The 27,399-nt window shown below is 34.2% G+C and overlaps 2 protein-coding genes across 3 annotated transcripts; one reads left to right on the top strand and one right to left on the bottom strand.

The window, feature by feature from the left end:
• Positions 1 to 1,316: 1,316 nt before the first annotated feature.
• Positions 1,317 to 13,015, top strand: LOC110638036 (uncharacterized). 2 transcript variants are annotated; one of them, XM_058141569.1, is made up of 11 exons: positions 1,317 to 2,118; positions 2,199 to 2,270; positions 2,378 to 2,476; positions 2,640 to 2,842; positions 7,106 to 7,299; positions 7,510 to 7,618; positions 7,739 to 8,052; positions 9,062 to 9,484; positions 10,317 to 10,398; positions 10,508 to 12,091; positions 12,643 to 13,015. In XM_058141569.1, the coding sequence occupies exons 2-11, from the start codon at positions 2,203 to 2,205 to the stop codon at positions 12,801 to 12,803; spliced, it is 3,237 nt and encodes a 1,078-aa protein (XP_057997552.1). In that variant the 5' UTR covers positions 1,317 to 2,118; positions 2,199 to 2,202; the 3' UTR covers positions 12,804 to 13,015. The 2 variants fall into 2 exon arrangements, with proteins under 2 accessions (XP_057997552.1, XP_021644131.2); XM_021788439.2 differs by having other exon boundaries at positions 1,318 to 2,270.
• A 5,890-nt stretch (positions 13,016 to 18,905) lies between these two features.
• Positions 18,906 to 24,153, bottom strand: LOC110638035 (protein REVEILLE 3). Its single transcript, XM_021788434.2, is given in 9 exon segments — positions 18,906 to 19,336; positions 19,338 to 19,426; positions 20,303 to 20,362; positions 20,489 to 20,598; positions 21,130 to 21,258; positions 21,334 to 21,513; positions 21,701 to 21,824; positions 22,573 to 22,630; positions 23,660 to 24,153. Coding segments are annotated over 9 exon segments (1,086 nt in total). The 5' UTR covers positions 23,965 to 24,153; the 3' UTR covers positions 18,906 to 19,305.
• Positions 24,154 to 27,399: the final 3,246 nt, after the last annotated feature.

Genomic DNA, 27,399 nt, shown 5'->3' with positions numbered 1-27,399 from the left:
AAATTATGACTTCACTGTGTTTGGATTAGATGAATATGGAATTTATTTCATTTAAATAAATTTTAATATGTTATAAGTAAATTTTATTCAAATTAAACACGTTAAGTATGGATTTATAAACAAAATTTGTAAAACGTTTATTTATGGTAAAATCTCATAAATTTGGTATGCAGAAAATAAAATAAAAATTTACAATTAAAATAAATGAATTGAAAGAGTATGATTATTATAAGCTTAATTTTTTTATAAGAATAAACTTATTAACTATAAATTAAATATTTACATTAAATAAATAAATATATATATATATATATATATATAACTAGAAAGTATTGAGATTTTTGGCATTGCTTTTCGTGTTATTGCCACATGGTATTATTCATGGCATTATTAATGTTCTCCATTTAATTCTTTTATATTATTCTTTTAAGTATATAATAAAAATTAAACATTTAAAATGAAAAAAAAATGATATGATTGAACCAATTTTCAATTATTAATAAAAAATAATATTCAATTAATAAAAATAAAATATATAAAAAATAAAATATGAAATAATTAATAAAAATTTTAAGATATTATTTAACTTTCATATATGAAAGTTATATATATATATATTAAAATTATTTATACAAGTGGTATTATTTTTTATGATATGTGTATGGTATTGTTATACAATATTCTTTATTTAATTCTCTTATATTATTTTTTTAAATATATAATAAAATTTTAATTTTTAAAATAATAAAAAAATAATATAATTGAATAAATTTCAAATGATTTGGTATGTTTAAGTAATGTTTTCATTATATTATTATATTTTTATTATAAAATTTTCATTAAAAATTTTGGGAAATAAAAAATTAATAAAAAATATAAAATAATATTTAATTAATAAAAATAAAATAATTAATAAAAAAATTAAAATATTATTTAATTTTTATATATTAAAATTAAAAAATATATATATACATTATAATTGTTTATAACCACGGGCAATTCTTAATATTATTATATAACTGTTAACCAAGGCTTCCTACGCTCGTCAAGTTAAAAAAATCAGAGATTTTTTATTTACTAAAAATATAGCCTTTGATCGAGTTGCTCTTTAGAGGGCTAATTTGTGAATCATCGAAGTCGTAAAAATACCCGAGTGGACTTTCTCCACGCGCCTTTAAAGTGAATAAAGATCAACGACAATGAAGTGCGCAGATAGACGGCCCTTGATTGAGTTACTTCCCGAGTAATTAGAGTGCGTAGGTTCAACGCCATAAACAAAGGCTGTGGGATTACGTAACAAACATTTTTGGTTTTTTATCATTTTTTTTCTCACAGCAATGCGAATGCGTATAGCGTCATTTCTGCAAGTCTTTTCCTGAAGCTCTCTCAATCCCTCTCTCTAATGCACAGACTGTCCGATCTGAGAAACAGGTTAAAGAATGGAGATTAAACCCTAAATTTTCACACTCCTTGGTCTCTCCTCCCTCTCTTCCGGTCTCTCTGCTTCTCCGATCCAGGTAGCTCCTATTGTACCGTAAAAAAACCCTAGTTTTTGAGCTTCATAGATTACAGCAAAACCCTAGAATTTGTTTCATTGGATCTCATTTGGGACTTTCCGATGTCGATAATTTGATAGTCGTCGATAATCGAGCGTTTTATATGGCGTGGGCTGCGAGATTCCATTTTTGATTGAAAGAAAGTAGTGATTCTTTGTACATATCTTGCATTTTCAGCATCAATTTTGGTGACAATGATTGCCTTCCGTTTTGGCAATTTTCCCAAGAAAGTTTAAGGATATTGAACTGGTATTTCTGGCGGTTTTATTGTAGTTTGAGCTGGATCAGAGGGTGGACTTAGCTGGATATCAGCTGCTAGTTCATGCCGCTTATCTGATTGGCGTCTTAAAGGGGCTGAAGCTGAGCAGTAATTAACTGATTGCTTGCCCTAAAACATCTAAATTTGATCAGTTTACTCTGCGGTATTAGAATAACTAACAGTGTTTTCCAGAGATATTTCATATTTTGAAGGTGGAGATAGGAGTGCCCGGATTTATTTGGTTGGTGTCACGAAATATTGGGTATTATTTAGCTTTAGCGGATGCCGGATTTTGTACTCGAGGTAACATGTGGTGACTAGTGGGTTCTGTAGTCAAAGGAACCATACTGATCATATCGTTTTTGGTTGTTAAAATTAATCAGCAAAATGAGTTTAGAAAACGAAGAGCAACATGGATTGAATCAGCACGCTGAAGCAAGACACGAATCAGAAAAGTAATGCACTTCCATTCTTAAATTTTCAGTGTTCAACATTCAATCAAACTTGTTTTCTAATATTGGTTTTCTTCTTTTTATGTTTTGAATGTGAAAAATTGATCCAGGAAGTTAAAATTTTCTTATACAAGAGAGTTTCTACTATCGTTGAGTGAATTGGATGTTTGCAAAAATTTACCAAGTGGATTCGACCCATCGCTTCTAAGGTGAGTAGCAGGTTACGTCCTTAACTTCTATGTGGAGAGAGAACAATGCTACAAATTTGAAGATGGGAGTATTGGTTTTGTTGATATTGATTTTCCATGTGTCATACTTTGAATCTCATTTCGTTTCTTCTTTTTCGTCTTCTTCTTTCCTTCTCTTCACCAGTGAATTTGAAGATGCCTCGCAGGATAGATTCAGGATTTCTGGCAGCTTATCATCCCAAAGTTATAGACGTAATGAATATGGTTCATCACCACCCACTAGAGGGGATATGAGTAATTATACTCGGGGAATTCATGGAAGGTGGGATAGTCGTTCCTCTGGAAGGAGTGATCGTGACAGTGACTCCCAATCTGACTGGGATTCAGGTAAGGCTTCTGATAAATTAATTGATGTTTGCTTAAAATTGCTCTTCAATCATGGGGTTGTGTTTTAGAGTACTGTTTTAGGTTTCAATCTTCATGCGTTACATTTGAAATAACACCTCATACATTTGGTACAAAGGGGTGTTTGTTGTTCCCACAATATGGCGCAGCATATTGCAGGAAAAAAGATAGATATACAATCAAACTTTTGAAAATAAACAAGATGTAATATAAGAGCCTAAAAAACAAAAGATTCTATTCAGAATCTAAAGATAAAATAAAACAAGCATAGCTTTATAAAGAATCTAAATCCTAATCAAATAGGGAAATAATTAAAAAGACGTAAACTAATTAGAAATAATATTTTAAAGTACAAAATAAATTAGAAATAACAAACCAAAACTAAATAGGAATTAAAGAATCCAAATTATAATAGAAATCCTAAACTAAGTGATACTTCAAATATATATATATATTTTTTAACTTAGCACTGCATTATTTACCCACACTTTAAAAATAAAAAAAAACTTGACCTCGAGTTAATTTTTGGACCAAACAATAATGGAAGAATTATCTCCACACAATTTTCCTCTCAACTCAACTCAACTAAACCTTTATCTCAAAAATTTGGGATTAATTATATGGATTCTCTTTCTCCACTCTAAACGATTTTGGGTTAAATCCTCGGAAATGTGGAATGCTTCTAGGTCATATTGTACTACTCTACTCCAAGTCAGTTTAGGTCTACCCCTTCTTTTCTTTCTATCCTCTAACCCAATGTACTCTACTTGTATAACTGGAGCCTCCATATTTTAAGATAAATTCGACATCAAATTTTAAAGTGTTGATGAATCAAATTTTATTGATACCATTTAAGAAAAAGATATGGTGTGATCTTCCAATGGAGATTCACACCATATCTTTTTCTTAAATGGTATCAATAAAATTAGTTTGAACAAAATTGATTTGAGCAATTTTGCATTTTCCTTAGTATGTTTAAATTCACTTGGACAAATAAAATCAATAAAAACACCAGGGAAATTTTGTTAGAGAAAATTTCAGTCTTCATTGAAACCTCCATGGTTTAATGCTCTTCTTTTCCATAATACTCTTTTTAAACTCTTCATCGTCCATCATAGCAAAAGACATATAAAAGTATTAAATTCAAATTCAAGATGATCTCTTTATTCTATGAAGTCTTTCAATGACTTGTTTTCAATCTTTTGTATGAACATTGATCTCTTTATCAAGCATACCAATTCATCTTGTTCACAATTTTCCTCTTCATCCTCTCTATCAGATCCATTACAATGGATTTCACCATCATCGTCATGATGTTTATCAATGATGTTGATGACTTTTCTCTTTAGATATTCATTAGACCTATGTCCTTTCTCATTGCATCTATAGCATTTGATAGGAGCAGGTTTTGCATATGGATTATTGGTTTTGAGAGGATTCAGAATGGTACCTTTATTGCTTCCACCCATTGGATTTTTATTGCTCACCTTCTCCATGCTAACAATACTTGAGCTTGATTCGACTTATGCAACTTTCTTTACTTTTTCAAATTATCTTCACCATATACTTTTGATAGGAGTTATGGTAAATTCTTTTTGTCAACACAATCTCAGCTTTTAAGGCCAAGTTCCTTGCCTCTTATGCGCTCATAATCATTTGGATCTTGATCTTGTCACGAATTGAAGGTTTTAATCCCTTTAAATATCGCACTGCTTTTTGATATCACTTTCGGACAAGTAATTTCTTGCTGTCAACTTCAAGAATTCAATGGTATATTCATTGACACTCCTATTTTTTTGCAAGCAATTTTGGTAAGTTTCAAATAAATATTGTTCATAATATGAAAGAAAAAATCTACCTCTTAATAATTGCTGCATCCTCCTCCAAGTAGTGACTGGATTGCTTCTTTCTTTCCTCTTTGTCTCCTCCAATCGATCCCACCATACGGAAGCTCCTTCCTGTAATTTATAAGCCACTAATTTTACATTTCGTTCTTTCGGAATTTTGGCATACTCAAAGAAACGATCTGCCTCGGTCAACCAATCAAGGAAACATTCAACGTCTAGATCACCACTAAAGGTAGGGATATCCATCTTCAATTTGAGCTTATGATCCCTCCTATGGTATTGTTGGAAATTTAAACCACCTCTTCCTTGTCCTTGGCATGCAACATTCCCAAAGCTCATCTCCTCATTGTCACTTGTATCATCCTCTATCATGGCTCTTCTTCTTGGATTGACAAGAACAAGATCAAGTTCAGCTGTACTGGGGTAAGCTCCACCGACTTGAATAGATATTTGATTCCTATTTTCACCAATATTCGTTCTGGTTTGCAATTGCTCTTGGATCACTTGCAATTGTCACGTAATTTTTGTTAGAGAATTTTGATGTTATTCGATTGCTCTCCAAGTAGTTGGTAACCCCTGATCATCATCACGCGGTTGATTGTCACCACCACCACCAATATTGGCCATCGTAATGAGGGTGAAATTTCTACTTTGACATCATTTGACGTAACGTGTGACGCAGAAAAGGATCAATACGCGATCAAACTCTTGAAAATAAATAAGATCTAATTTAAGACCTTAAGAAACACAAGACTCTATTCAGAATCTATAGATAAAATAAAGTAAATATAGTTTTATAAAGAAGAAAATTTCATTGAATAAATCTGGAAACTTATGCATAATGAAAATATAATAGGTATTTATAGAATTCTAAATCCTAATCTAATAGGGAAATAATTAAAAAGACCTAAACTAATTAGGAACAATTATTTAGAGTTTTAAATAAACTAGAAATAACAAATCAAAACTAAATTGAAATTAATCCAAATCACAATGGAAATCCTAAACTAAATGGGACTTCAAATATTCCTTTTTTAACTTAGCACTGCATTACAATGCCACCTATCTTTGGAGCAATCACAATCACATAACATCTGGAATGTTCAATTCATTATCTGATGTGTTATCTTTTCAATATGAAATATTTTTTAAGGGATCCATAATCAAATACCAGTTCGGTGTGTTAAAGTCTTTGTTAATTATTGATATTGTTTAAACTATCAGCCTGTTTGTATAAACCATTTAGTTGCTATGATGCTCAGGTAATCTTGTCTTGCAAAAGCTCTCATTCATCCTTGAACAAGAAATGGGGAAGTCTGCCCATTCATAAAATATGATAACTCTCATACCCTATGGCAACCAAAAGCTTTTCACGCATTTCATATCCATAGAAACAGCCTGTTGACCTGACCACATGTTTAATGTGGAGCGAAATCAAAGATTGCCTATGATTTTGTGGTTTTAAGTGAATATGATTAAATGTTAGGGCTGGCCATGGTCTAGTTGAGATAGCAAGTTTAGTTATCAAATTATGACTGTAGCCCTCTTAAGGAATAAGGAATTAAGAGCAGAGCTAGTATGGCTTATGAGGATTTAGGGAATCCTCAATTTGTTTGAATGAAATTAGGAATTGGGTTAGCAGTATAGCGATTACTAATTCCATCTTCATATTCCAACTCTCATATCCCGAAATGCGAAGTTGATAAATGTCAATATACATAAATTTGAGAAGTTATGGTTGATCTGAGTGTATCTCAGATTTCTCAAGATGCTTGAAGCTGTGAGATATGGAGGTATTTTGTTATTTACACAGTGCCTATTTGGCATTGAAGTTTCAAGGCCAAAGCTGTTTTTTAAAGAAAAAACACCATTTTAGATATTGTTGAAAAAAAAAATTAAAAAAAAAAGTTGTTTTGTTATTTAGTGTTCTAACACTAAAACTTATCAAATCTAATTTTAAATAACTTTTTAATGCTCTCTAACTAATATATTTAAAAAAGTGTTTTTCTCAACAGTAATGCCAAACAAACACGTAGTGTGTACTATGTCATGCTTTGGGGAGTTGAACCGGAAAATGTATGCCTGACTTACTGCTAGTGCTTTACTATACCTTTTCCTTGCTAGGTGACTGGATAAAAGAAATGATTAGTGTTTCCAATGGGTTCTTGCCTTATATGTATAGCTTGTATGCTATTTAAAGCATTGCCATCATTCCATTTCTTGTATCATTGATACATATATGATACCATAAAAAACTATGCCCTTTACTGGTTATCTCGGAGATGTAATTCTAAAATGATGTTCCCAAGATTTCAATGGATTATGGGTTTGAGTAGGGCATCTTTCTGATTTAGGAATGTATGTTGTGACTGGTTGAATGATGCATGTGAATGCACAGATTCTGGAAAGCGTTTTGGCAATCAGTCTCGGCGACCTTGGCAAGTTCCTGAGCATGATGGACTCCTTGGAAGTGGTTCTTTTCCAAGACCATCCGGATATACTGCAGGGGCATCAGCTCCAAAGTTTCGAGCTAATGATCACTACCAGCTCAATAGGAACAATGAGCCATATCACCCACCTCGTCCTTATAAGGTGAAACCTGTTCTTTTTTGTTGGTATGATACAAATTTGCAAATTTGTACCAGAAATATGCTGCATAAGTGGGTCTGGCTTTGGTGGTGTGCATGTTTTTCTATTGATCAGTAGAAAGCAATGAAATTAGGAATATGATATTTGGAATCTGTGTCAGATAAATCTCAACTAGATTTATGTCCATTTTAATTCTGCCCTGTAATTTTTCAGGCTGTACCTCATTCCCATAGGGAAACTAATGACTCATACAATGATGAAACCTTTGGTTCTTCTGAGTGCACGAGTGAGGATAGAGCAGAAGAGGAAAGAAAGAGAAGAGGTAGTAGTTCCATTCACTCATGATTTTATGGTAGAGCTGTTGATTCTATTTTGCTCTTGATGCAGTGATAATTTACCATCAATTCTATGAAAAATTTTTAAGTGATGACTTTCCATTCAGCTTCCTTTGAACTGATGAGGAAGGAACAACAGAAAGCTTTTCAAGAAAAGCAGAGGTTGAATCCAGAAAAGGGTAAAGATGACTTCGATATTAGTGAGTTGATGGAGGATCCAAAAGATGATAAGGGATTTCTCATCAGAAAAAATGAGTCAGATGAGCCGTTGACACAGTCTTCTTCAAATGCTGATTCTGATAAGTCTTCCTTTTCCTCACCAGCTCCTGTATCTAGACCTCTTGTGCCACCAGGATTTTCCAGCACTATGGTGGAGAAGAATATTGGAATAAAACCTTCAATTCATCCTCAACCACCGGAGGTAATTCTCTTATATTTTTCACTTGTTTTGTTTGCATGTTGGCCTAGGGATGCAATTGTTTGGATGCTTTCTTCTGAAGATTAGTGATATTGCTATTTTTGGATAATTCCTGTGTGGCTGGCTTGAATGTAAGCTTTATCTAATCACTAATGTCTAGATTTTGACTTGTAAGTGGATCCATTTATTCACATCCTCGATTTCACATCATCATCATCATTTAATGTAATCGAAAAAGAGCACAGTGATGTGGTATAGGTATCTGGTCATCTTGAATAAATGATTTCCTTCTGCCAGCTATCAGAACTGTTGAAATCCCCATGCATACTTTTTTGCTGCAGGACACTGGTTGAAGGCATTGGCATTATCCCTTATTGATTCTAGAACCAATTTTATAATGCAGTTATACTATAAATAAACTTTAATAACTGTTCCAAGTAGAAAAATATTTTAGAGAGGTTGAGAATTCAGTTTATGCAATCTACTATTGAATTCAACTAGGCTTTAATCGAATCTATTCTGGGTTGGATATATGGATCCCTGTCTCCATTCCACCCGATGTAGGGATATGTTTACTGAAAGATCTAGAGCTACTAAATCATTTTTTCCTCACTACATCTGCAGAATCTGGTTAGGCCAATATCAAGCAATTTTATTTGTAGTTGGCACTTAGGTTGTCCCAGATTCTTTGAATTGAATGCCCACTTCATTAGATCCTTTTAAATATACCATCACCTGGATACGTAGTGGGAAAATATTAAGGAAAGCCGGTTTGCTTTTTTTTTCCCCCCCTTTAAGATACAGTGCTTGGGAAGGAGGATGTTTCTCATTGAAGAAGGATCAAATTTTGCACCCTTGCTTTATCTTTGTGTTCTAGTTTATTTTTCAAATGCTAGTATCTGTTGCTTTCCTAGTGAATTGAATTCAGTCTTGTATGTAATGATTGAATTTTTGTATCTATTAGTACGCTCTCACCACTTATTGAACATTCATCCATTGATTTCATATATAGATTGGCAACGAACACGAGGGCAGCCATTTGCATGCTAAAGGAAACGGTTTGCTAAGTGGGGCTTCTAATAATCAAGAGGAGAAACAATCTACAGAACAGATTGACTCAGGAGAGCAGCAGCTTGGTAGTCCAAATATTCATGTTTCATTTAATAATCAGAGTGAAAAGATTCTGAATTTGTCATCAGCATTGGATGTTTCAAGTGAAGCAGTTGGCATGGATAGTCAATATTACAAGACTACTAAACTTTCTGAAGCTTTTGAGACCTCAGAGAATAGTGAAGTCATAGAGCTTGATGCTAAGGATGTGACAGGGACTAAAGTTGTGAGGGAATCCAGTCCAACCCATTCAACCTCAATCCTTGACAAGCTCTTTGGCAGTGCATTGACACTAAATGGTGTTGTTTCCTCTGGTTTTATTGAGGTGACTGCATTTTCTTAATGGGATTTTTTTTTTCACAATCACCACACATACTGGCAGCCCTGTTGCTATTCAAAAAGAAGTCCTCTGTCTTGCTGAGCTCTAAAATGGTGTGAATATCAATTGCTTTGTATCCATGATTATTATGATGTGACATCAGAATCAAAAACTTCCTGTCTGCCACTTGTCATGATATTTATTCTGTAAACATGAACTAATGTTTGATTTCTAATTGTTCCTCTAGTTCAACCATAAGGAACTGGGGAGTATCTCCCTTGAGTTCCTGGGTCCATCTGCATTGGAGTTGTGCATCAGTTTGGCAATGTTATTCCAGTTATACATCATAGTGTACAGTAGTGTGTTTCACAAGAAAAGCCCTTCAAGGCTCTAACCAATAGAATAATGCCATTCTATCTGCATGGTTGTAGAAAAATCTATCAATAGCTGTAAGACATCATGAGAACATATCCTCCAGTGAAGTGAATTTTCCATTCTAGTGGAAAGTTTAATGGTTAAATAAGTAAGGTAGTTGAGGTTGGTTGACATAGGTGGATTAGTTTTAATTATCTGAATGGCTTATCCCAAAAAAAAAAAAAGAGAGAGAGAGAGAGACAGAGAAAGAGATGGGGAGGGTGGTTAATCATCTAACTTATTATTTCTTCATCTGAATTGTACAGATTCTCGTTGAGCTGATTTTCTCCTTTTCCAAAAGAATGACTTTGTTGCTTGCCATGTATTTGCTGCAACTACTTCTAGAAGTAGGAATTTGTGCTATTCTTAGTATGAATTTGGAATTTTTCTAATATACATATTTTTCTCTTTTGTATTTCTGCAGCATCAGGACCTTAAAGAAGATGAGAAAAGGAGCCCTCACATGGTCCAGTCTTCCAAGTTTGCTCAATGGTTTCTTGAAGAAGGTGTTTATTATTAATTTCTTGGTGTTTGAATTTATAGGTGATGTTGGTATTGTATAGTTTAAGTCCATCATTAATTTCTTTTTTTTTTTTCCCCATCTTGTTATTGCAGAAAAGAAACCAATTGATGGTCTCTCATCTGGCAGTAACAATAAACCAGTTGATGGTCTCTCATCTGGCAGGCCAAATGATTTGCTATCATTAATTGTTGGTGGTGAAAAAAGTGGATCCCAGGTTTTTGATGTTAAGGCTATTGAGAACATTCCACCAAGCCTTCCTCTCCAAAGCTCTGGACTCGCAGATGGGAACATGACATCCAATCCAGTGCCTGACACTGTTGAAAATATTGATAAACTAGATGCAGTTCCAGCTTTACTTACATGTGAAGACCTTGAGCAATCAATTCTTTCAGAAATTACTGAAAATAGCATGACGTTGCAGCCACCTGAACGGGGCTGGAGTGATTCTGGAGCACAGACTGAACAACAGAAAGCTGATATTGATGATCATGCATCACAACACCTCCTTTCGTTGTTGCAGAAGGGGACAAGCCTGTCTACTGATTCAGAGATCATATCCTCAGACACAAAACAAAATATGGAAGTTGACAATCTTGGCACCCTGCTTGCTAGTTCCAGAGAAAGAGACACCAAGAACATTCCCGATGGAGGCAAGCTTTTGACTCTTGAAACACTTTTTGGAACTGCTTTCATGAAGGAACTGCAGCCAATAGGAACACCAACTTCTGGCCAAAGGGGCTCAGTTGGATCAATGAGAATTAATGTTTTGGAGTCTCCTTTTCCTGCAAGGGATGATAATCTCCATGCTTCTACAGATGATATGACATCCAGCATGTCGAGTCATGGCAGTGGCATTCTGGTGTCAAATCAGAGACAACGAATGAAATCAGAAAGTATTGAAGAACAGTTTTTAGGGTTTGATCATCAAAATGAAGTGGATTCGTCACAACACCTAACTGAATTGGGATCCAAGCTTGGTGGCTTTGATGGGTCTGCTGACATTCGACTTCCTGAAGAAGATAGCTTGATTATGGTCAGCGACCCCCTCAATCTTCAGAACTTTATGCCTGGCAGGAACTCATCTAAAGCCTTATTATCCATGCCTGAGGCAGCAGTTGACATTGCTGAAAAATTAGCTGCTTTAAATTCTGTATACCCTGATGAAAGGCCTATTGTAGGAGGCAAAGAAGGTGCAGCCTTTTTTCGTGGTCCTTACGATATGAGGGAACCTGATGTTCAGTACCCTAAAATTCAAGCACAGCCATCTTCTCCACAGCTTCGTCACCCTCAGTTGAATCATGCAGGGCCAATGTTCCATTCATTAGATTCTCATCCTGCAACTGTTAATGCTCAGGTGAAATTCATGGCCCAAGAGAACATTCATCATGATCCTCCTAATCATCAATTTCCTGCAAATTTGATTTACCCTCCTTTCCACCACTCCAGTGCTGGACTGACTAGATTAGATCCTAATCCACATAACCCTATGTTACAACTGCATATGCCTGGCAATTTACCTCCACCCCACCTTCTACGTGGATTTCCCCGGGGTGCACCTTTGCCTCCACATCCCAACAATCAGGTGCCCGGTTTTGTACAGGAACCAAACCCAATGCAAGGTTTCCCTTTTGGTCAAAGGCAAGCCAACTTTGGTGGCCTTGGAATTCCACCACAAGGTAAAGCACTTTGCACTCTTTTTGCTTCCAACCATTGTAATTTTAAGTTAACTACAAAATTAGAGTGTTTTCTTTCTTGGGTTGCTGAAGATTTTCATTTAAAAAGTGAAACCCTATCTGTTTATGACCCTTGTCCTATTCGTTTGCTTGTCTCAGCACAAGACTTGAATTGTGGGGGACTCGCATGAATTTCTCTTGGGTTAATTGGGATCAGGTCCTTAGCTATCTAATTGATAGACTCAAATTTTCCAACTTAAGTTTGTGATAAAATTGTATGGCACATTTTTCAATGTAGAGAGTTACATCGGTATTGCCAACTGTTGATTCCGTTGTGTGTTTTGTTATCCCTTCCAAGATATGATCCTCAAGTTGGATTTGATATTTGTATTCACCAACATGCCTCATATGCTGTTCAAATATTTGATTGTTGTGGAGCAATAGTGTTGCTGTACTGCAGAGAGATTTGATGTTAACCACATGGTTTCTTATGCAGTGGTGCAGCTCCTATTCTTTTTCTTATGTTCTTATTTTCTTCTTGGTGAATGGTGCAGCTCCTGATGTTGGTGGTGGAACCCGTCATCCAGAGGCTCTGCAAAGGCTCTTCGATACGGAACTCAGGTCAAAATCTAAGCCAATTCATCCTTTTGCAATCGCTGGCCATAGTCAGGGGATATATGGTCATGAACTAGACATGGGTTTTGGACATAGATAATAAATGTTAGCTACAGTTGTGAATGTGGTGATGTATTTGTGATCACATAGTCAAGGCCTCCTTGCATGGGCAATGGGGTTTAATGTGCTTCTTCAGGAGGGATTTACCTCATGTTTGATGTAATTAATGGCATTTTACTTGAATTTGGCATTCGGTTGGGATTTCACTTTCCTTTCATTTCTCTTCGTATTTGAATCAAAAAAGCTTGAGAATCTTTATCCTTGCAGCTGGTCATGAACAAGGAAGTTACAAATAGGGGTGTAATGAACCAAGTCAAGCCAATCATTGGCTTGTTTAGGCTCAGCTCGTTAGTTTTAGGCTCAGGCTCGAGCTTGAGCTCCCTTGGAGCTTTAACATTAAAGCTTAAGCATGGTTGATTTGAAATATGTTAAATTCGAGTTTGATTTGAGTTCAGTTCATTTGAAATATGTTAAATTTGAGCTCGATTGGAGTTTGACTAATTTTAAGTTTGTTTATTATATTAACGAACTAAATTCGAGTTCGGCTAATGTCAAGCTTGATAAACGAACTTGAATGTAAGATCGATAAGCTCGATTTTAAATTTGATAAACTTAAACTTGACTTGAATGTTATCATTCATGTTCTAAATCACAATTATTTTTGTAATACATTATTATATCAGTGCATAGTCATTAATAAGAGAAAACAACAAGAAAAAAATAATTTTAAACATATTTCAATTAGTTTTAAAATAATACAAATTAGAACACTATCATAATTTAAATAAATTTAGTCTTTATTCTTTCAATTGAAAATTACATAGTTTTGAACTGCATAGTTTTAAAATTATAATATAAATTTTATGTAATTATGATTAAATTATTATTTTATTTTTAATATTATTTTGATAAAATATATTATGTTTTGCATTATTAATTAATTCATACTATTAATAAATTAATTTATTATTTTATATATATATATATTATAATTTGAGTGTTTTTACTATTTTTATATTTAATTTATTTAAATAAGTTTAACAAGATTAAATATATTAGATTATTTAATTTATAAATTTGATGCTTTATGTCTTTTACTAATACTTTATTTAAGATATGAATAATTTAATTTGTATGGAATAAGTAAACAATATTGAGTAAAATAGTAATAAGAAAGCATATATCTAAGTTAGAAAGTATATATAAAAGGAGATGGCCTAGTGTTAAATCTGAATTTAAACCTTTTAAAGATTTACGATTTAAAGAGAGAAAGAGATATTATAAAAACAAAGACTAAGAGAGGCATTGTATAGAGAATAATAGCAATATATCAATAGATTAGGTAGTATCGATCAAAAAATAAATAGAAGATTATAAAGAGAGAGTAATAATAATGGTTAGATTAATATTAAACTTCAAACTTAATCTTTTAAAAGTTCAAAGTATAGAGAGAAAAAGAGAGAGATATGAATTCACGTTTTAAGTAGCATGACCATCACTAAAACAACGTGGTTAAGTTTTAATTTATTTAGTATTTTAATATAGATAAAATACTTTAAAATAATTTTTATATATTTATTATATAATATTCTAAATTTATTTGTCATACAAAAATTAACTTTATTTTTTAGAAAAAATTATATTTAAATTACAGTTAATTATTTTTAATAAATGCACTTTTTATTTTGATTATATCATAATTTTATATAATAATATAATATTTAATAATGTTATTTTATTGTATTAAGAGCATATATTTAATATTATGATTCTATTTTTATGCAAAATAATTTTATTTTTCAAAAAATAAATTACAAATAATAATATTTTATATATTGATTTTATTATAATTTTAAATAATATATTTTTATATATTATTTTTAAAATAATTATAAATAAAATAAATATTTTTACAACGTTATAAATTATAATTACTAATATAAATATTTTTGTAAATGAGCCAGTTCACGAATTTATAAATGAGCTTATTTGCACACTTATTCGTGAGCTAGTTCGTAAGTCTGTTTAATGAGTCAGATCGCGAACTTGTTCAATGAGCTAACTCGTGGATCTATAAATGAGCCAAACTCAAACTCGAGCTTGAGCTCGAGCTTAATATTACTGAGTTTGAGCTTTGCTCATTTATTAAACAAGCCTAAAATTCGAGCTTGGACTTGGTTTGTTTGGAAAATGAGCCGAACCGAGCCAGATTTTTATCAAGGCAAACCTCAAGTAGTTTGTGAGCGATTTGGTTCATTTACACCTCTAATTACCACATTGTAGTTCCATTCAATATAAATTCTTATTTCACTTTAAATATACCTAACAAAATCTATATAACGGATGGAAAATATATTAGAATTTTACCCATTTTGAATTTTTAATGGATTAGCAATGGTCTAACTGTCTTCCCATTTTCTCTTTCCCTGTATTTTTATTTTCATTGTTTTTTTTTTTTTTAAATAGTATTTTACTGTGGTACATCCCCATGACCAGCACCATAGTACATCCCCACCTTACCCAAAATATAAGAAGCAAGCTCTAAATGAACCAAACTCTATCTGGGGCCGGCAGGGGATTCGAACCAAGAGCCCATTTAAGGTAAGCTACAATGTCATGGATGAAATGGGAAGCACGCTAGGCAATATTTTCATGCCTAACATCCATCATCGGCGGGGAGAAAACGCCATTTGAAACCCAAGAATAGGCCTTTGCATGGTACATTGCCAGAAAGTAAAAGCCTTCAGCATAACAAAACTCGCACGATATCAAGCGAACTCATAGATTTGAACCCAAAAATAAGGAAAACGCACGACCAGAGGTCCAAAAAAATGCAGGCACAAGGAAGGGAAAGATAGGGAAAGAAGAGAGAGCCTTATGGCATCTCATTCTCTTTTTGAATGAAAAAACAATGGTCTAAAATAAGTCACCAAACTAATAAAACTCTTTATCTTCTTTTTTATTCACATGCTCGCACCCAATTTGCAAACAATAGCAAAACTACAATATACAACCATTAGTAGCCAAAATTTTCCTCTATCTTGGTCACCACCCGAAGGAATAAGAGAAAATTATTGAATGGGGCAGATGCAAGGGCTGACCCTAAAAGAAAAAAAAAATGGCAAACCAAGAGAAAAAAAGAAAGAGGCTGGAGAAAAAGCAAATCAAGTCCTCAATTCATCCTGTTCTATTGCTCAAGGTGGTGCACAACGTCTTCAAAACTTTTAGCTAGTTTACAACGAAATTCATGATAAAGAATGATATCAGAAATGAAATTTGTAATGTATCATATCATATAAATATCAAATTATTAAAATATTTTAATGTATAAATTTACAAATAATATTAATGTTAGTATTAATAATTATTAGTAAAATTTATAATTTAATTGCATTGTACTAAAAAGTTAAAGATTATTAATTTCCTAAATATATATATATAATTAAATTTCTAAATAGAAAAATCTAACATCAATTTTAACCATTCGTAAACCATCTCAGTCGTCCATCAGACCTATAAATTCATCATTTTTCTAATCTTAACCCTAGCTCCTCCCATGATACGCTGTTTTCATCTCAGCTCTTTCCTTGTAACACTGTTCTCATCTCAGCTTTTCCTGCTACAATCTCAGTGCTGCCATTTGAAGCTCCTTTATTGGCTCAAAACACCACCGTTTTGAATGGATTTGCCTTTATCTAGAATTGTGGCGCTGCTGTCGTCTTAGCACTTGGTGCTTATCTTCAAGATTTTGATTCCTTTACTTTTGTCTATCATTTTTGGTTGTTGACTATGGAGATTTTTTTTTTTTTTTTATCCTTTTTGGTTGTTAATTTTGATTTATTGTTTGTGGGGTTTGATGAGAGAGAGATGAGAGCGAAAGAGAAACAAGAAAGAAAGAAGAGAGAGAGAGAGAGAGAGAGAGAGAGAGAAGAAAGAAGAGCAGGTTTAACTCGTTGAGTATAAAGCGAGCAAATAAATGAATCAAATCTTTATAACTTCCTTCGTCCCATCCCAAGGCTTACTTTCTTTTTTCATCAATTTTTTTTTGAATAATAATTTATTAATTACTCTACATCTAATATGTCACATTTCAAGAATAATTTAATTTTAAATAGAGTAATATAAATAAAAAAATATATTAAAAAATTAAATATAATTTATTAAAGAAAAAATTAAATCCATTTTTATGAAACAAAAATAATAATATAAATGAATTACAGTTAATAAATAAATTGGCGAGTATGCATTATGCTTAAAACAAATTAAATTATAATTTAATATATTTTAAATGAGCTAAACTTAAATTTTTTATTTTAAAATGAATGTAATTATTAAAATTTCAAATTTATATGAAAATAAATTTAATAATTATTAGATAATTAATTTTATATAAATTTTAATATAAATATTTAATTTAATAATTATTAAACTTATTTTCATATGTCAAATTTATATTAAATGCACCTAAGAACATCTAGATTTGGATACCAATACCAAATCTATTTACCCATACTTCAATAATCTACTTCTCATAATTTTAAGTACCCTCTACACGTATAAATTTAGCATATTTAACTGCCCAATAATCTCTCGAATACTTCTTTATAGGAAACAACAGCAAGCATATCGCATTTTATGTAAGCAAGATCGGTGGATCCCTAAATCATTTCCTTCTCCTCCACAAGTTAAGAGCGGACAATCCCGACATTGTTTGAGTATCCCAACTCCTTGAGGAATCGACTAGAATGCGGAATGTCAATTTGCTTAAGGAAATTTTTCATGAAGAGGAGGTTAATCATATCTTGTAAATTCCTATTGCAATCTCTAATCAAGAAGATAATATGATTTGGCATTATGAAAGGCATGGCTCTCATACAGTCAAGTCAGCCTACTTCATTGCCCGTCAAATTCAAAAAGAGGCTCAAACAGCTACCATGACAGGCCCGGGACCATCCTTACAAGCTAGACTAGATGCCATATGGAAACACCTTTGGTCTATTTCCCTTCCTGCATTTTAAAGGAAAAACTGCTGTATAGTGTGATGGTGAATAGACTATTACCCCATGTTCCTCCTGATTGCAAATTTTGTAGAGAAAGAGAGACGCTGCAGCATATTTTCTTGAGTTGTCCAAGAGCAGCAGCAATTTGGTTCAACTCACCTCTTCATTTAAGCTCTACTATGATTAATGGTGTCTTATTTACAGATTGTTGGACAAACATTATTCACTTTCTTTCAGGTCTGAATGAAGAAATCCACCTAATTCAACTTGTGGCTTTTATCCTTTAGCATATATGGAAATGTAGAATCTCTCGTGTTTCAAAACCAGCACCAGTCTTGGCAGGAGGTGATTCGGTCATCTCTCTTACATCAGGAAGCCTTCAATAATGCTAATATTGTTTCCACCTCTCAAAGGAGGGCTACATCTTCCCCCATCCAATCATGGATGCCACCAACAAGAAATATAATCAAGGCCAATTTTGATGCAGCAGTAGACTGCAAAAATGGGAAGTGAGCTGTTGCAGTTATCGTTCAGGATTTCTAAGGTATAATTGTTGACTGGAGATACAAGATCTTTCATCATATAGTGGAACCACTAGTTCTTGAAGCTTTAGCGTGCAGGAAAGCTATTCTCCTCATCCTAGCTAGAGGTTTTCGAGAAGCCATCTTTGAAGGGCATTGTCAAAATACTAATCAATTCCATTAATGACCAGCAACCTCCCCTTGAGATCCATAAAAGACATCCAAAAGCTTAGCAAGCAAATATCCTCAGCCATGTTCAGCTTTGTCAAGCATTCTTGCAATAGAGCAGCCCATAGCCTAGCTAAAAATGTTCTTTATGATCTTTCTTTTAGTTGTAACTATAGCCATCAGTGGCAAGTTGTATTTGAGTCCTTGCCCACTTAATCCTTTCTATAAAATCTCTTATCTTCGCTATATAAAAAAAAAAAAAGAAAAAAAATAAAGAGGCAGGCAAATTTGCCCAACTATGAACGAACCGAAGTTAGAAGGCGGTATGAGTCCCACCGTCATTCGACCACTGGGTCCGAAGTAGTTGAAATGGGCAAACATATATATTAAGTGGAGGAACAAAGCTTGTACATAATTTATATTTTTGGCAAACCTTTCATATTTGATAGCTCATAACTCCTAAAACTATTCTCCAACGTACAAAACATCAACAGCACTCCTAACAAGAATGTACAGTCAAAAACTCCCACTCAAAACTCTATACAAAGATAGCCTCAGAGTCGCAACATTGAAGACAAATCTATGCTACCTTTCCAAAAAGCCTAGCTTATATATATATATACATGCCCGTGCGCACAACTACAACCTAAATAATCTAGGAAGAGAATTATCCTATTATCACACATTAATATATACAAACCTCTCCGATACCACCACTCATTTGCAAAGTGTTATTGCAGAAATTTTTCATCCCCAGCATCTACTGTTCTGCGCCAGCAGAGCATCCATGGGAGTACAGGTAATTCCCAAGACGTTAACAAGCCCATCACACAGGAAAGTCAGAAAAAACTTTTCAACATCTCACTTCTTTTGGAGCTGAAAGGGTTCTGAGTTTTATCGGCACCAATATTGCTGTAAGGACCAACAGATTTTGCCTTCTCAGTGTTGATATCATATGATGCAAGCAACCTTCTCTGTATTGATTTCATAGAAAATTGAACAAATGAATGAAAGTCGATCAAACTTAATCCATGACTACCTTACCATCTAGGTGTTGAAAGGGGTAAAATCAAAGTTGATTATACTTCTAAAAGTGGGATATCGAATACAAGTTATCACAGAAAAATGTCTAAAGTCAGAAACTCATGATCCCATTTCATGAGGTTTCTACTTGAGCACCATATATATTCATGCCAACAACAGGAATAACTCAATAGCTCATTGAAAATGAAAAAAATAAATAAAGTTCCAACATCATATGAACACTCTAAACGTATAAATTTCTTTTTAAGACAAAAAACTCCTTTGCGTTTTGTTGATCTTCAATGTACCCCATGTGGCTCATGAATAGGAAAAATTTTCTACATGATTGATATACTCGAAGTGGGACCCACAAGATTGATCTACTCCATGGAGACTCATCCATCATCATCAGTACATTGGCAATTCTATAGTTTTTTCAAAACGCACAAAATTTTACAATTATACAGAAGCAATGCTTCAGTTATCGATTCTTCCTCTTTTAGGTTTTCTATCAAAACAGGTGGTATTATTGTGAGTGACACCATCACCATTCACCATTGATGCTTCTTTGACAATGGAACTACATAAAGCTCCTAGACTAATGGAACCCATTAAGAAATCCCTCTTTTTCATGCATTTCTTTGAACAGTGGACCGGTATAATGTTTAATAAAGTCCAACTCGGCATAAAAGGGTTTCAAAGTTCAGATTTTTCAGATAGAGAAGGTGCTTCAAAAGATGTATTGAAAAAAAAAAAAGTCAAGGACAACAAGAAAGGGAAAATAAAATGAACGAGGAGGAAGAAAAAGAAAAGTAAGAAGCTTATACATGATCCTCAAACTCAGGACTTGTCAAGTTAATAGAGAGGTTTCTCATCAACAGCAATACCTGGGAAATAGCCAAATAAAAACCCCCTGAGTAAATGATCATCATTTTAAATAAACAAAACAAAAAGCTGAAATAATACAACCAAACGCATTACGATAATAAAAGTTAAAAAAAAAAATGACATACCGTTTCCAAGTTTATTGGGTCCATCTGTTTCAAAGTCTGCAGCTGACCACTGGCATTGGGGTCAAAGACACTTCCAATGAAGCTGTACACTCGAGCAAAATCTGGCATAACTGCATTTTAATGAGGATGAAATCGTCATTCACAGGAAACCAGGAATCTAAGAGGATTTTCAAACAGATAACAAATAATGCAAATGATATTACTTCACAACAGCAATATGGGATAAGATGAAGTCAAACAAGATTAACTTGTTAAAACTTTTTCATTCATAGTTACTGAGCCATCAGCTCTTCTGAAGGAAACTGCTGGAACATTTTCAACACACTATCCCCTGTTAAATCTTTTCATGGGCAGGTACTAGAATGGGTTAAGTGTAATTAACAAAGAGGCAGTAATGTAGTAATTTTGAACCACACAAGGACAAAGGCAAAGCTGGAATTTGCTTCAGTGCTAAGCTATGTCATTTAAGAGAGAGAGAGAGAGAGGGAGGACTGGAGCTGAGGGAGTAAAGCACCCATAACAAACTACAAAATATCTTTCCTTCACACATGAAGGCATTGTGGTTTTGTAGTTTGGAGATCTAGGATTCATGTTTTGGCTAACAATGTATGCCAACGCTAAATTAGGAAAATGATGCTGACCTCTCATTGGCTTGCCCTGATCTCCTCGATCAATTATTTCACTAGTTTGCCAAGTCCTTGGGGTACTCTCATTGCTGCTGCTATAACAGCAATTATGTGCAATTGTTGGCCCAGCCAATCCCGCATCATCTAAAAATACAGATGATTAAGACGAATAGAAGGGGAAGAAAGAGAGTCCATAGAGAGAATGTGAACAGATTATACCTTTAGTCACTTGAGACACATTGACTGGTGCCAAAGAGTTAAAACCCCGGGTTGTTAAACTTCCACCAGTCATTGGATTTCCAAGAACTGATGACGAATCTGGTCTGTAAACATATCCACGCTCTAATGAAGCAGATGAAGATTGAAATGGACCTGTCACTTGGGAGACAACTGGAGCTGCTAGAAATATACATACAAAGAAGGTTCAGTCCAAGGTTGGAAGCAATTTGACAAATCCCTGACCCCACCCCAGCCCACAACATTATACTCACACAATTGAAAAAGGGAATGGAGAGGAAAGAAGTTGGTGGTGAAGTAAAAAAAGAAGGGAGAAAGGAAAGACAAAGCAAAGGTTGACAATCCTAACCATTTTTAGCTGCCTTTTGCGGGTATGGATGCGCTGCTTTTCTCTTTGGCCGAGGTGGAGGAACATGTTCGCTTGTCCCACTCTTTTGAACCTTCAGAAAGTACTTCTGCGCATGGCTACGTATCTGCCAAGAACGTATGTTAGGTTTAACATGCAAATATATATCGACAATGTTTATGCAGTCCACCAATAGTTGTAAAAAGAATTCCAAAAAAATAAAAAATGCACAAGCAGACGAGATATGCTAATAAGCCAAATTTTCTTGAAAACTTAACCCAAGGCCCCCCCCCCCCTCCCTCCCTCTCTCTCTCTCTCTCTCCCTCCCTCCCTCCTTGCCTTCCCTCCTTTTTCCTTCTTAACTTTGCAGACATGGAAGCCATTAATCAACATAAATAATTCACCATCATTTCAGGCAATTATTGCTTATCAATATAATATAAACTCTTACCATTTTATAAACTTCACTGGTTGGTAGACACGAGATGAATCAGTGTGTTTTCCCCTTATAAATTCGTTTTTTGTCATCCATTTATGTAAATGGAGCTAATGTAAAAATAGAATATCAAATGGCACATGAAGATAAAATGGTAAACATCAAACCAAAGAAAGAGTTGAAGATCAACTTTCGTGTTACATGGACTGGGTATGAGTACCTGAGCATGTTCAGGGTTCAGACTCTTATTTTCCAAAATTTTATAGTTTTTCTTTTAACTTGAAGGGTCGAGATTTCATACCAAAGTTCAAGTATCTTTATCTGATTGGTAAAGTGAAGAGTCAAAGTAACTATAAATAACTAGTTAATTAAGGAAGTGGATAGTTTCAGCAGCAGAAATTCACTTCATGGTCTTTCAAAATTTACTATATGAAAATACCTGGATGACCGTCTTTGACCCAACAAAAGCTTCAATCTTTTTCCAGTCACGATCAAATCTGTAACAAGCCACAAAAGCAAAAAGAAACTTCAGAATTATTATATGTGCTATATTCAGAAACAGAGTAAACAGAAACCAGAGAGCATGCTTTAACACACAATGACACAAGTAACCTTATATTGTGTCACACTAGGGCAAATAAAAAGCAGCTTCTTTAATGCATCCACCATACAATTCTCTTTAGAGATGGTATTACTAACAGAATTTCATACTTGGTAATTGGTGGCGTATACAAGAACCCCTTAATTGGTTGGAAGTAATCCCAAACCCGCTCTATGGCTTAGGAATATAGAATCCAAGCACAAAGAAGTTCAAGAATCAATAGCCAATTACCGATTAATTGGGACATAAGAACACAAAGAAATTGAATTAACCAAGCCTAACGCATTTCCTGAGACCAAACTGAACATTTATTACTGTTATTTGAGAGAGAGAGAGAGAGAGTAATGGAACAGATGAATGGAACACCAAATTTAGAAGTTTGACTGTAAAGCGTTACAGACGCCTGGAATAGCAATCAACTCAACTTACAGGAGATTGATGCAATTTGAAGTGATCAAATTGAGTTACTTTATTTGTCCGTATCTAGAATAACATTCAAATCATTTTGTACTTTTGCAGCAAAACTGAAGCCCCATTCCAAAACTCAAAATAAAAATAATTATTAATAAAATGGAAATTTGAAATTAACAATAGTTTACGAATCACAAACTCAACGATCCAATTATGAGTTAACCATTATAAACCCTAATTACTCATTTGGATGCTTTGCTAATAGAGAATATACAAATAGAAAACAAAATCTCAAATTTTCTCAATCGCATAAAACAAGTTCAAAATGTATTCACTTTACCGGTCACCTCATCCAACAGTTTTATCCGAAACAAATCATAACACAAACTCAAACTACACAATTCACACCCGCGCCGCGTCTCCACCCCCCCACCAAAACACAAGGGCCGCGGCAGGGGGTGGGGGACTCCGATAAGAAAAAAGTCCAGAAATTAAGTGGACTGAACCGACTTACAGTTGAAGAGCTTCAAGAAACTTGTCGTGCTCTTGTTCCGTCCAGCTTTCTCTAGACTTAGTGATAGTATACGGTTTCCGGATCTTCTTACTCGGATCGTCCGCAAATGCTACAGTATTAGCAGCCGCACTCGTCGTGGAAGCCGAAGTGTTAACCGCCGTTGTATTAGTAGCAATAGTGGTGTCAGTAGTAGTAGTATTGGTAGAAGTCACCGGCGGCCGTAGAGAATTCAGACCAGTAAGTCCCATACCCATGGGATCGAAGAAGTAAAACCCCTGAGCTGGGTTGGGGTTCACCGACACCATAAGCTACAAAGCAAGAAGACGAAAGTGCTTCCCAAAACGATTTCGTTTGGAGTTCCGTACCGGTAAACCTTTGCAGTGGTCAGCTCGTTCTCTTGGGTTTCGTTTGGTTTACTATCCTCTGGTCCTGGGTTAAGTAGACTGCGACAAGCGAAGAGATTGTGGCTTACAAATGACCAAAGAGTTTAACATATATATATATATAGAGAGAGAGAGAGAGAGAGAGGGTGTGGTGGCAGACTGGCGGTGGAGGTGGTGGTGGGGTTGGGGAAGAAACTGACCACACTAGCTTTCGTCAATGTAGTACACGTGGCAGTATGTGGTTGTTAGGATCGAAACCTGGTTTCCTCTCTATTTGGCAAGTGGCGGTTTCGTGTTAGAGTTGTGCATTAAAGAAAGGGAGAAGTTTGTTTAATTTACCCGCGGAAATTCATTTTTCAGTTACACCAATTGGTCAAATTTTCGTTAGAGGAGATATCGCATAAGTCAAACTTTTCAGGTAAGAGACGGTGCAGAAATTTTCGGAAATTGAACAGCATATCATCTTTGAAAATTATAAAAAAATATATATTATTTAAATTATTTGATTCTATTGAATATATATGAAATGGGGGGCATGGAATCAGATTATGCCACGTCTGATTTTTCAGGTGAAATGGAGTGCCGCGTTGCCCTCACCCTAGGAGACACCAGAAAAGATTGTGCTGAATGTAGGCTTCCAGAATGGTCCAGGGCGTCGAAATCTTGCCTGTCCATTTTGGTAAAATCGATAAATTATGAAATATAATAATAATATAAGCAAAAGAAATGGTGATAAGCTTTGTAAATATCAACGCGTCAATGGAATTTACCAAGAGAATTAGAGTAGTTTAGTTTGTTAATTCGTGCAAGCTCTGCAATGTAATTTTATTAAGCAATATGAAATATCCTAGTAAACGTAACCCCCACGAGACACAAAGCATCATGAGAAATTTGTGGATGGTTTATGCGATTCATGGTACAGTCGTATTCAACCATAATTCCCACTTCACGGTTTAGTGATATGGAGTATGCTTAAAAACTGGTGATCTATTGTAACAAAAATTTATGTATATAATAGGAAATGTAATTAAGTATTTATAAGGTGGCTGGTTAATTTTTTGGGATTTTATATTAATTGTGTGAATATAAAATTTAGTATGTTTTGATAAAATTATTATAATTTTGTTAAATGAAGTGTATTTTTTTTTCTCTTAATCAATTAAAAAAATAATAATTATAAGTTTTTCTTTCAAACTTTCTCTGAAATCTTTTTAAATTTTAATTTAAATTTAAGATTTTTTTAGTAAATTAATAATAATCTTTATTTTTTATTTATTTTTAATATTATTTAAATTTATTTTTCCAATATTTAGTTGTCTTCTCCTTTTGTAAGTAATGTTGTCATTTTTTTTTTGTATATTAATTTTAGATTATTATTGATCAAATTTTATTAAATAAATGTTTTCTTTATTTATTTATTTTTTTTTCACAGCTCATGTGGTCAAAGAAATATGAATGTGAAGAGAGAGATAAAGAGAAGGGTGGTAGCAGAGGCTTACTTGGATTACATTTACGCCCAACACCATAAGAAGCCTTAAGTATTAGCTAATTTTTAATCTCCCATATATATTTTGAGATGCCAATGTCACATACACAAATTTTTTTCAAATATATTACGTATACTATTAATCTCATATGCTCCTATGTACTATAATTTACAATTATTTCCATATTAATTTTGAAGTCTGTGACATTGAAACGTGAGAGCTTCGAAGTTAGCAACTTCGAGTATATCCAAATTTCAAGGAGAGAATAGCAGAGCACACGTCATGTATGAAGTGCCATCAACACTTCCCTGATGATATTCATGGAAATTCTCCCGTACTCAAAATCATCACATGAAAACATGTGAATTCCATGTTCCCACATGTTTTTTTGTAATAGACGGTGATCAAAAGTGGAAAAACTCCCAAGTTGACTCCCCCTTTTCTCCCTGACGTGGACTTTGCACACGTTCCACTCCTAAATCCAAAATTCTTGAAAGATTATAATCAATTACACTGTCTTAGCTCGTGGCTTAGGCTTTGTTTGGATAAGATAAAAAGAATGATAACTAATGAAAGGCAAGGAAAGCAAGGTGAAAAGAATTACAATAAAAAAAAAATCATATTTAAAGAGGTGTCATTAATGAAAATAGGTAATAAATATTCTTTATAATTAGAAAGAGATAAAGAAATGGTTAATTGAAGGGTATAAGAAATAAAATAGTCAAAACTCTCACCTCTCATCCTTACACTCAAAAAATAAAATTTGAATGTAAGAGATGATAAGTGTCACGACCCAACTTATGAGCCGGACCGGCACTAGGACATGGGCCAGCTTAAAGCCTCCGAGGCCTGTAGTAAGCCTAACTATTTCTCAACCCAACTCTAAGGCTCATTTGGACCCAATTTCAAGAATTCAATCGGACAGAGTCCAGCCATAAAATGAACCTTTCAATGAGGAGTTTTTGACCCGCTCGACCTGTAAATACAATGTAACACCCCAAATTTTATTATTTATGAGTATTTTTGATATTTTAATTTTATTTAAATTTTAGGAATTTTTTTGAGATTTTTCGGATTTTAAAAATCGGGTTCGATTTTTCGAAAATATAAACTTTGATGATTTTTAAAAATTAATTTAAAGACCACGTGGCAAAACTAAAAAATATATTTGGAGTCTACGTATTTTTCTCGAAGTTTTACTGAAATTTTTTGAATTTTGGACCTCGTTTTCGGTCAGTGATAAAAATTCAAAATTTTGTATTCGAATCGAACCGGCGAATCGAACCGGACCGAATCGGACGGTCGAATCGAACCGCTCCCTTTCCTTTTTCTTCTCCGCGTCGTCCCTCTCTTTTCTCTTTCTTTTCTCTCTCCTCCCCTCCCTGCTGCGTCATCGATTTCTTGGCCAACCGCCGATCCGGGTCTTGTGTCTAAAATCATCTACTCGTGAGCTTTCCATAGACACCAAGAACGCCGAAATCCATCGAGCGGTTTGTCCGATTTTTGCTCGGGAAGATTTTAGCCCATTTCGACTTTTGGGCTAGATTTCTAAACCGTGAATCCACGAGAAAACCGAGGCCACCAGACGCTCCATTCGTCGAGATCTTCGCAACGACATAAATTTGAATTTTTCCGACACCGTTTTGGTGGGTCCCACGGAACCGCGGTGTTTTTCCGAGCATTTAATGAGCTTAGAAAATTCTGAAAAATTATGTACTAACCCCGTGTTATGGGCTTCGTGTAGGTATCCTCGATTCGCGGAAATTCGGACGATTGGCCAAGATCGCAAATTTCGGGCGAATGGACCGTTCTGGAAAAAGTCCCGAATTGGACCGAGGTTTTGGCTAGCCCCATTGTCGACGTCGGCGCG

This window comes from Hevea brasiliensis, chromosome 2 (assembly GCF_030052815.1).
Source record: "Hevea brasiliensis isolate MT/VB/25A 57/8 chromosome 2, ASM3005281v1, whole genome shotgun sequence".
NCBI lineage: Eukaryota > Viridiplantae > Streptophyta > Magnoliopsida > Malpighiales > Euphorbiaceae > Hevea > Hevea brasiliensis.
The sequence above is the reverse complement of the archived record's forward strand: the minus strand, read 5'-3'. Positions and strand labels throughout refer to the sequence as shown.

Bases quoted from the DNA above. Each gene is read 5' to 3' on its own strand.
- LOC110638036 (XM_058141569.1), top strand. From the start codon at position 2,203: ATGAGTTTAGAAAACGAAGAGCAACATGGATTGAATCAGCACGCTGAA. The intron at 2,477-2,639 runs GTGAGTAGCAGG...TCTCTTCACCAG, and splicing joins TTCGACCCATCGCTTCTAAG to TGAATTTGAAGATGCCTCGC. The intron at 2,843-7,105 runs GTAAGGCTTCTG...GTGAATGCACAG, and splicing joins CCAATCTGACTGGGATTCAG to ATTCTGGAAAGCGTTTTGGC.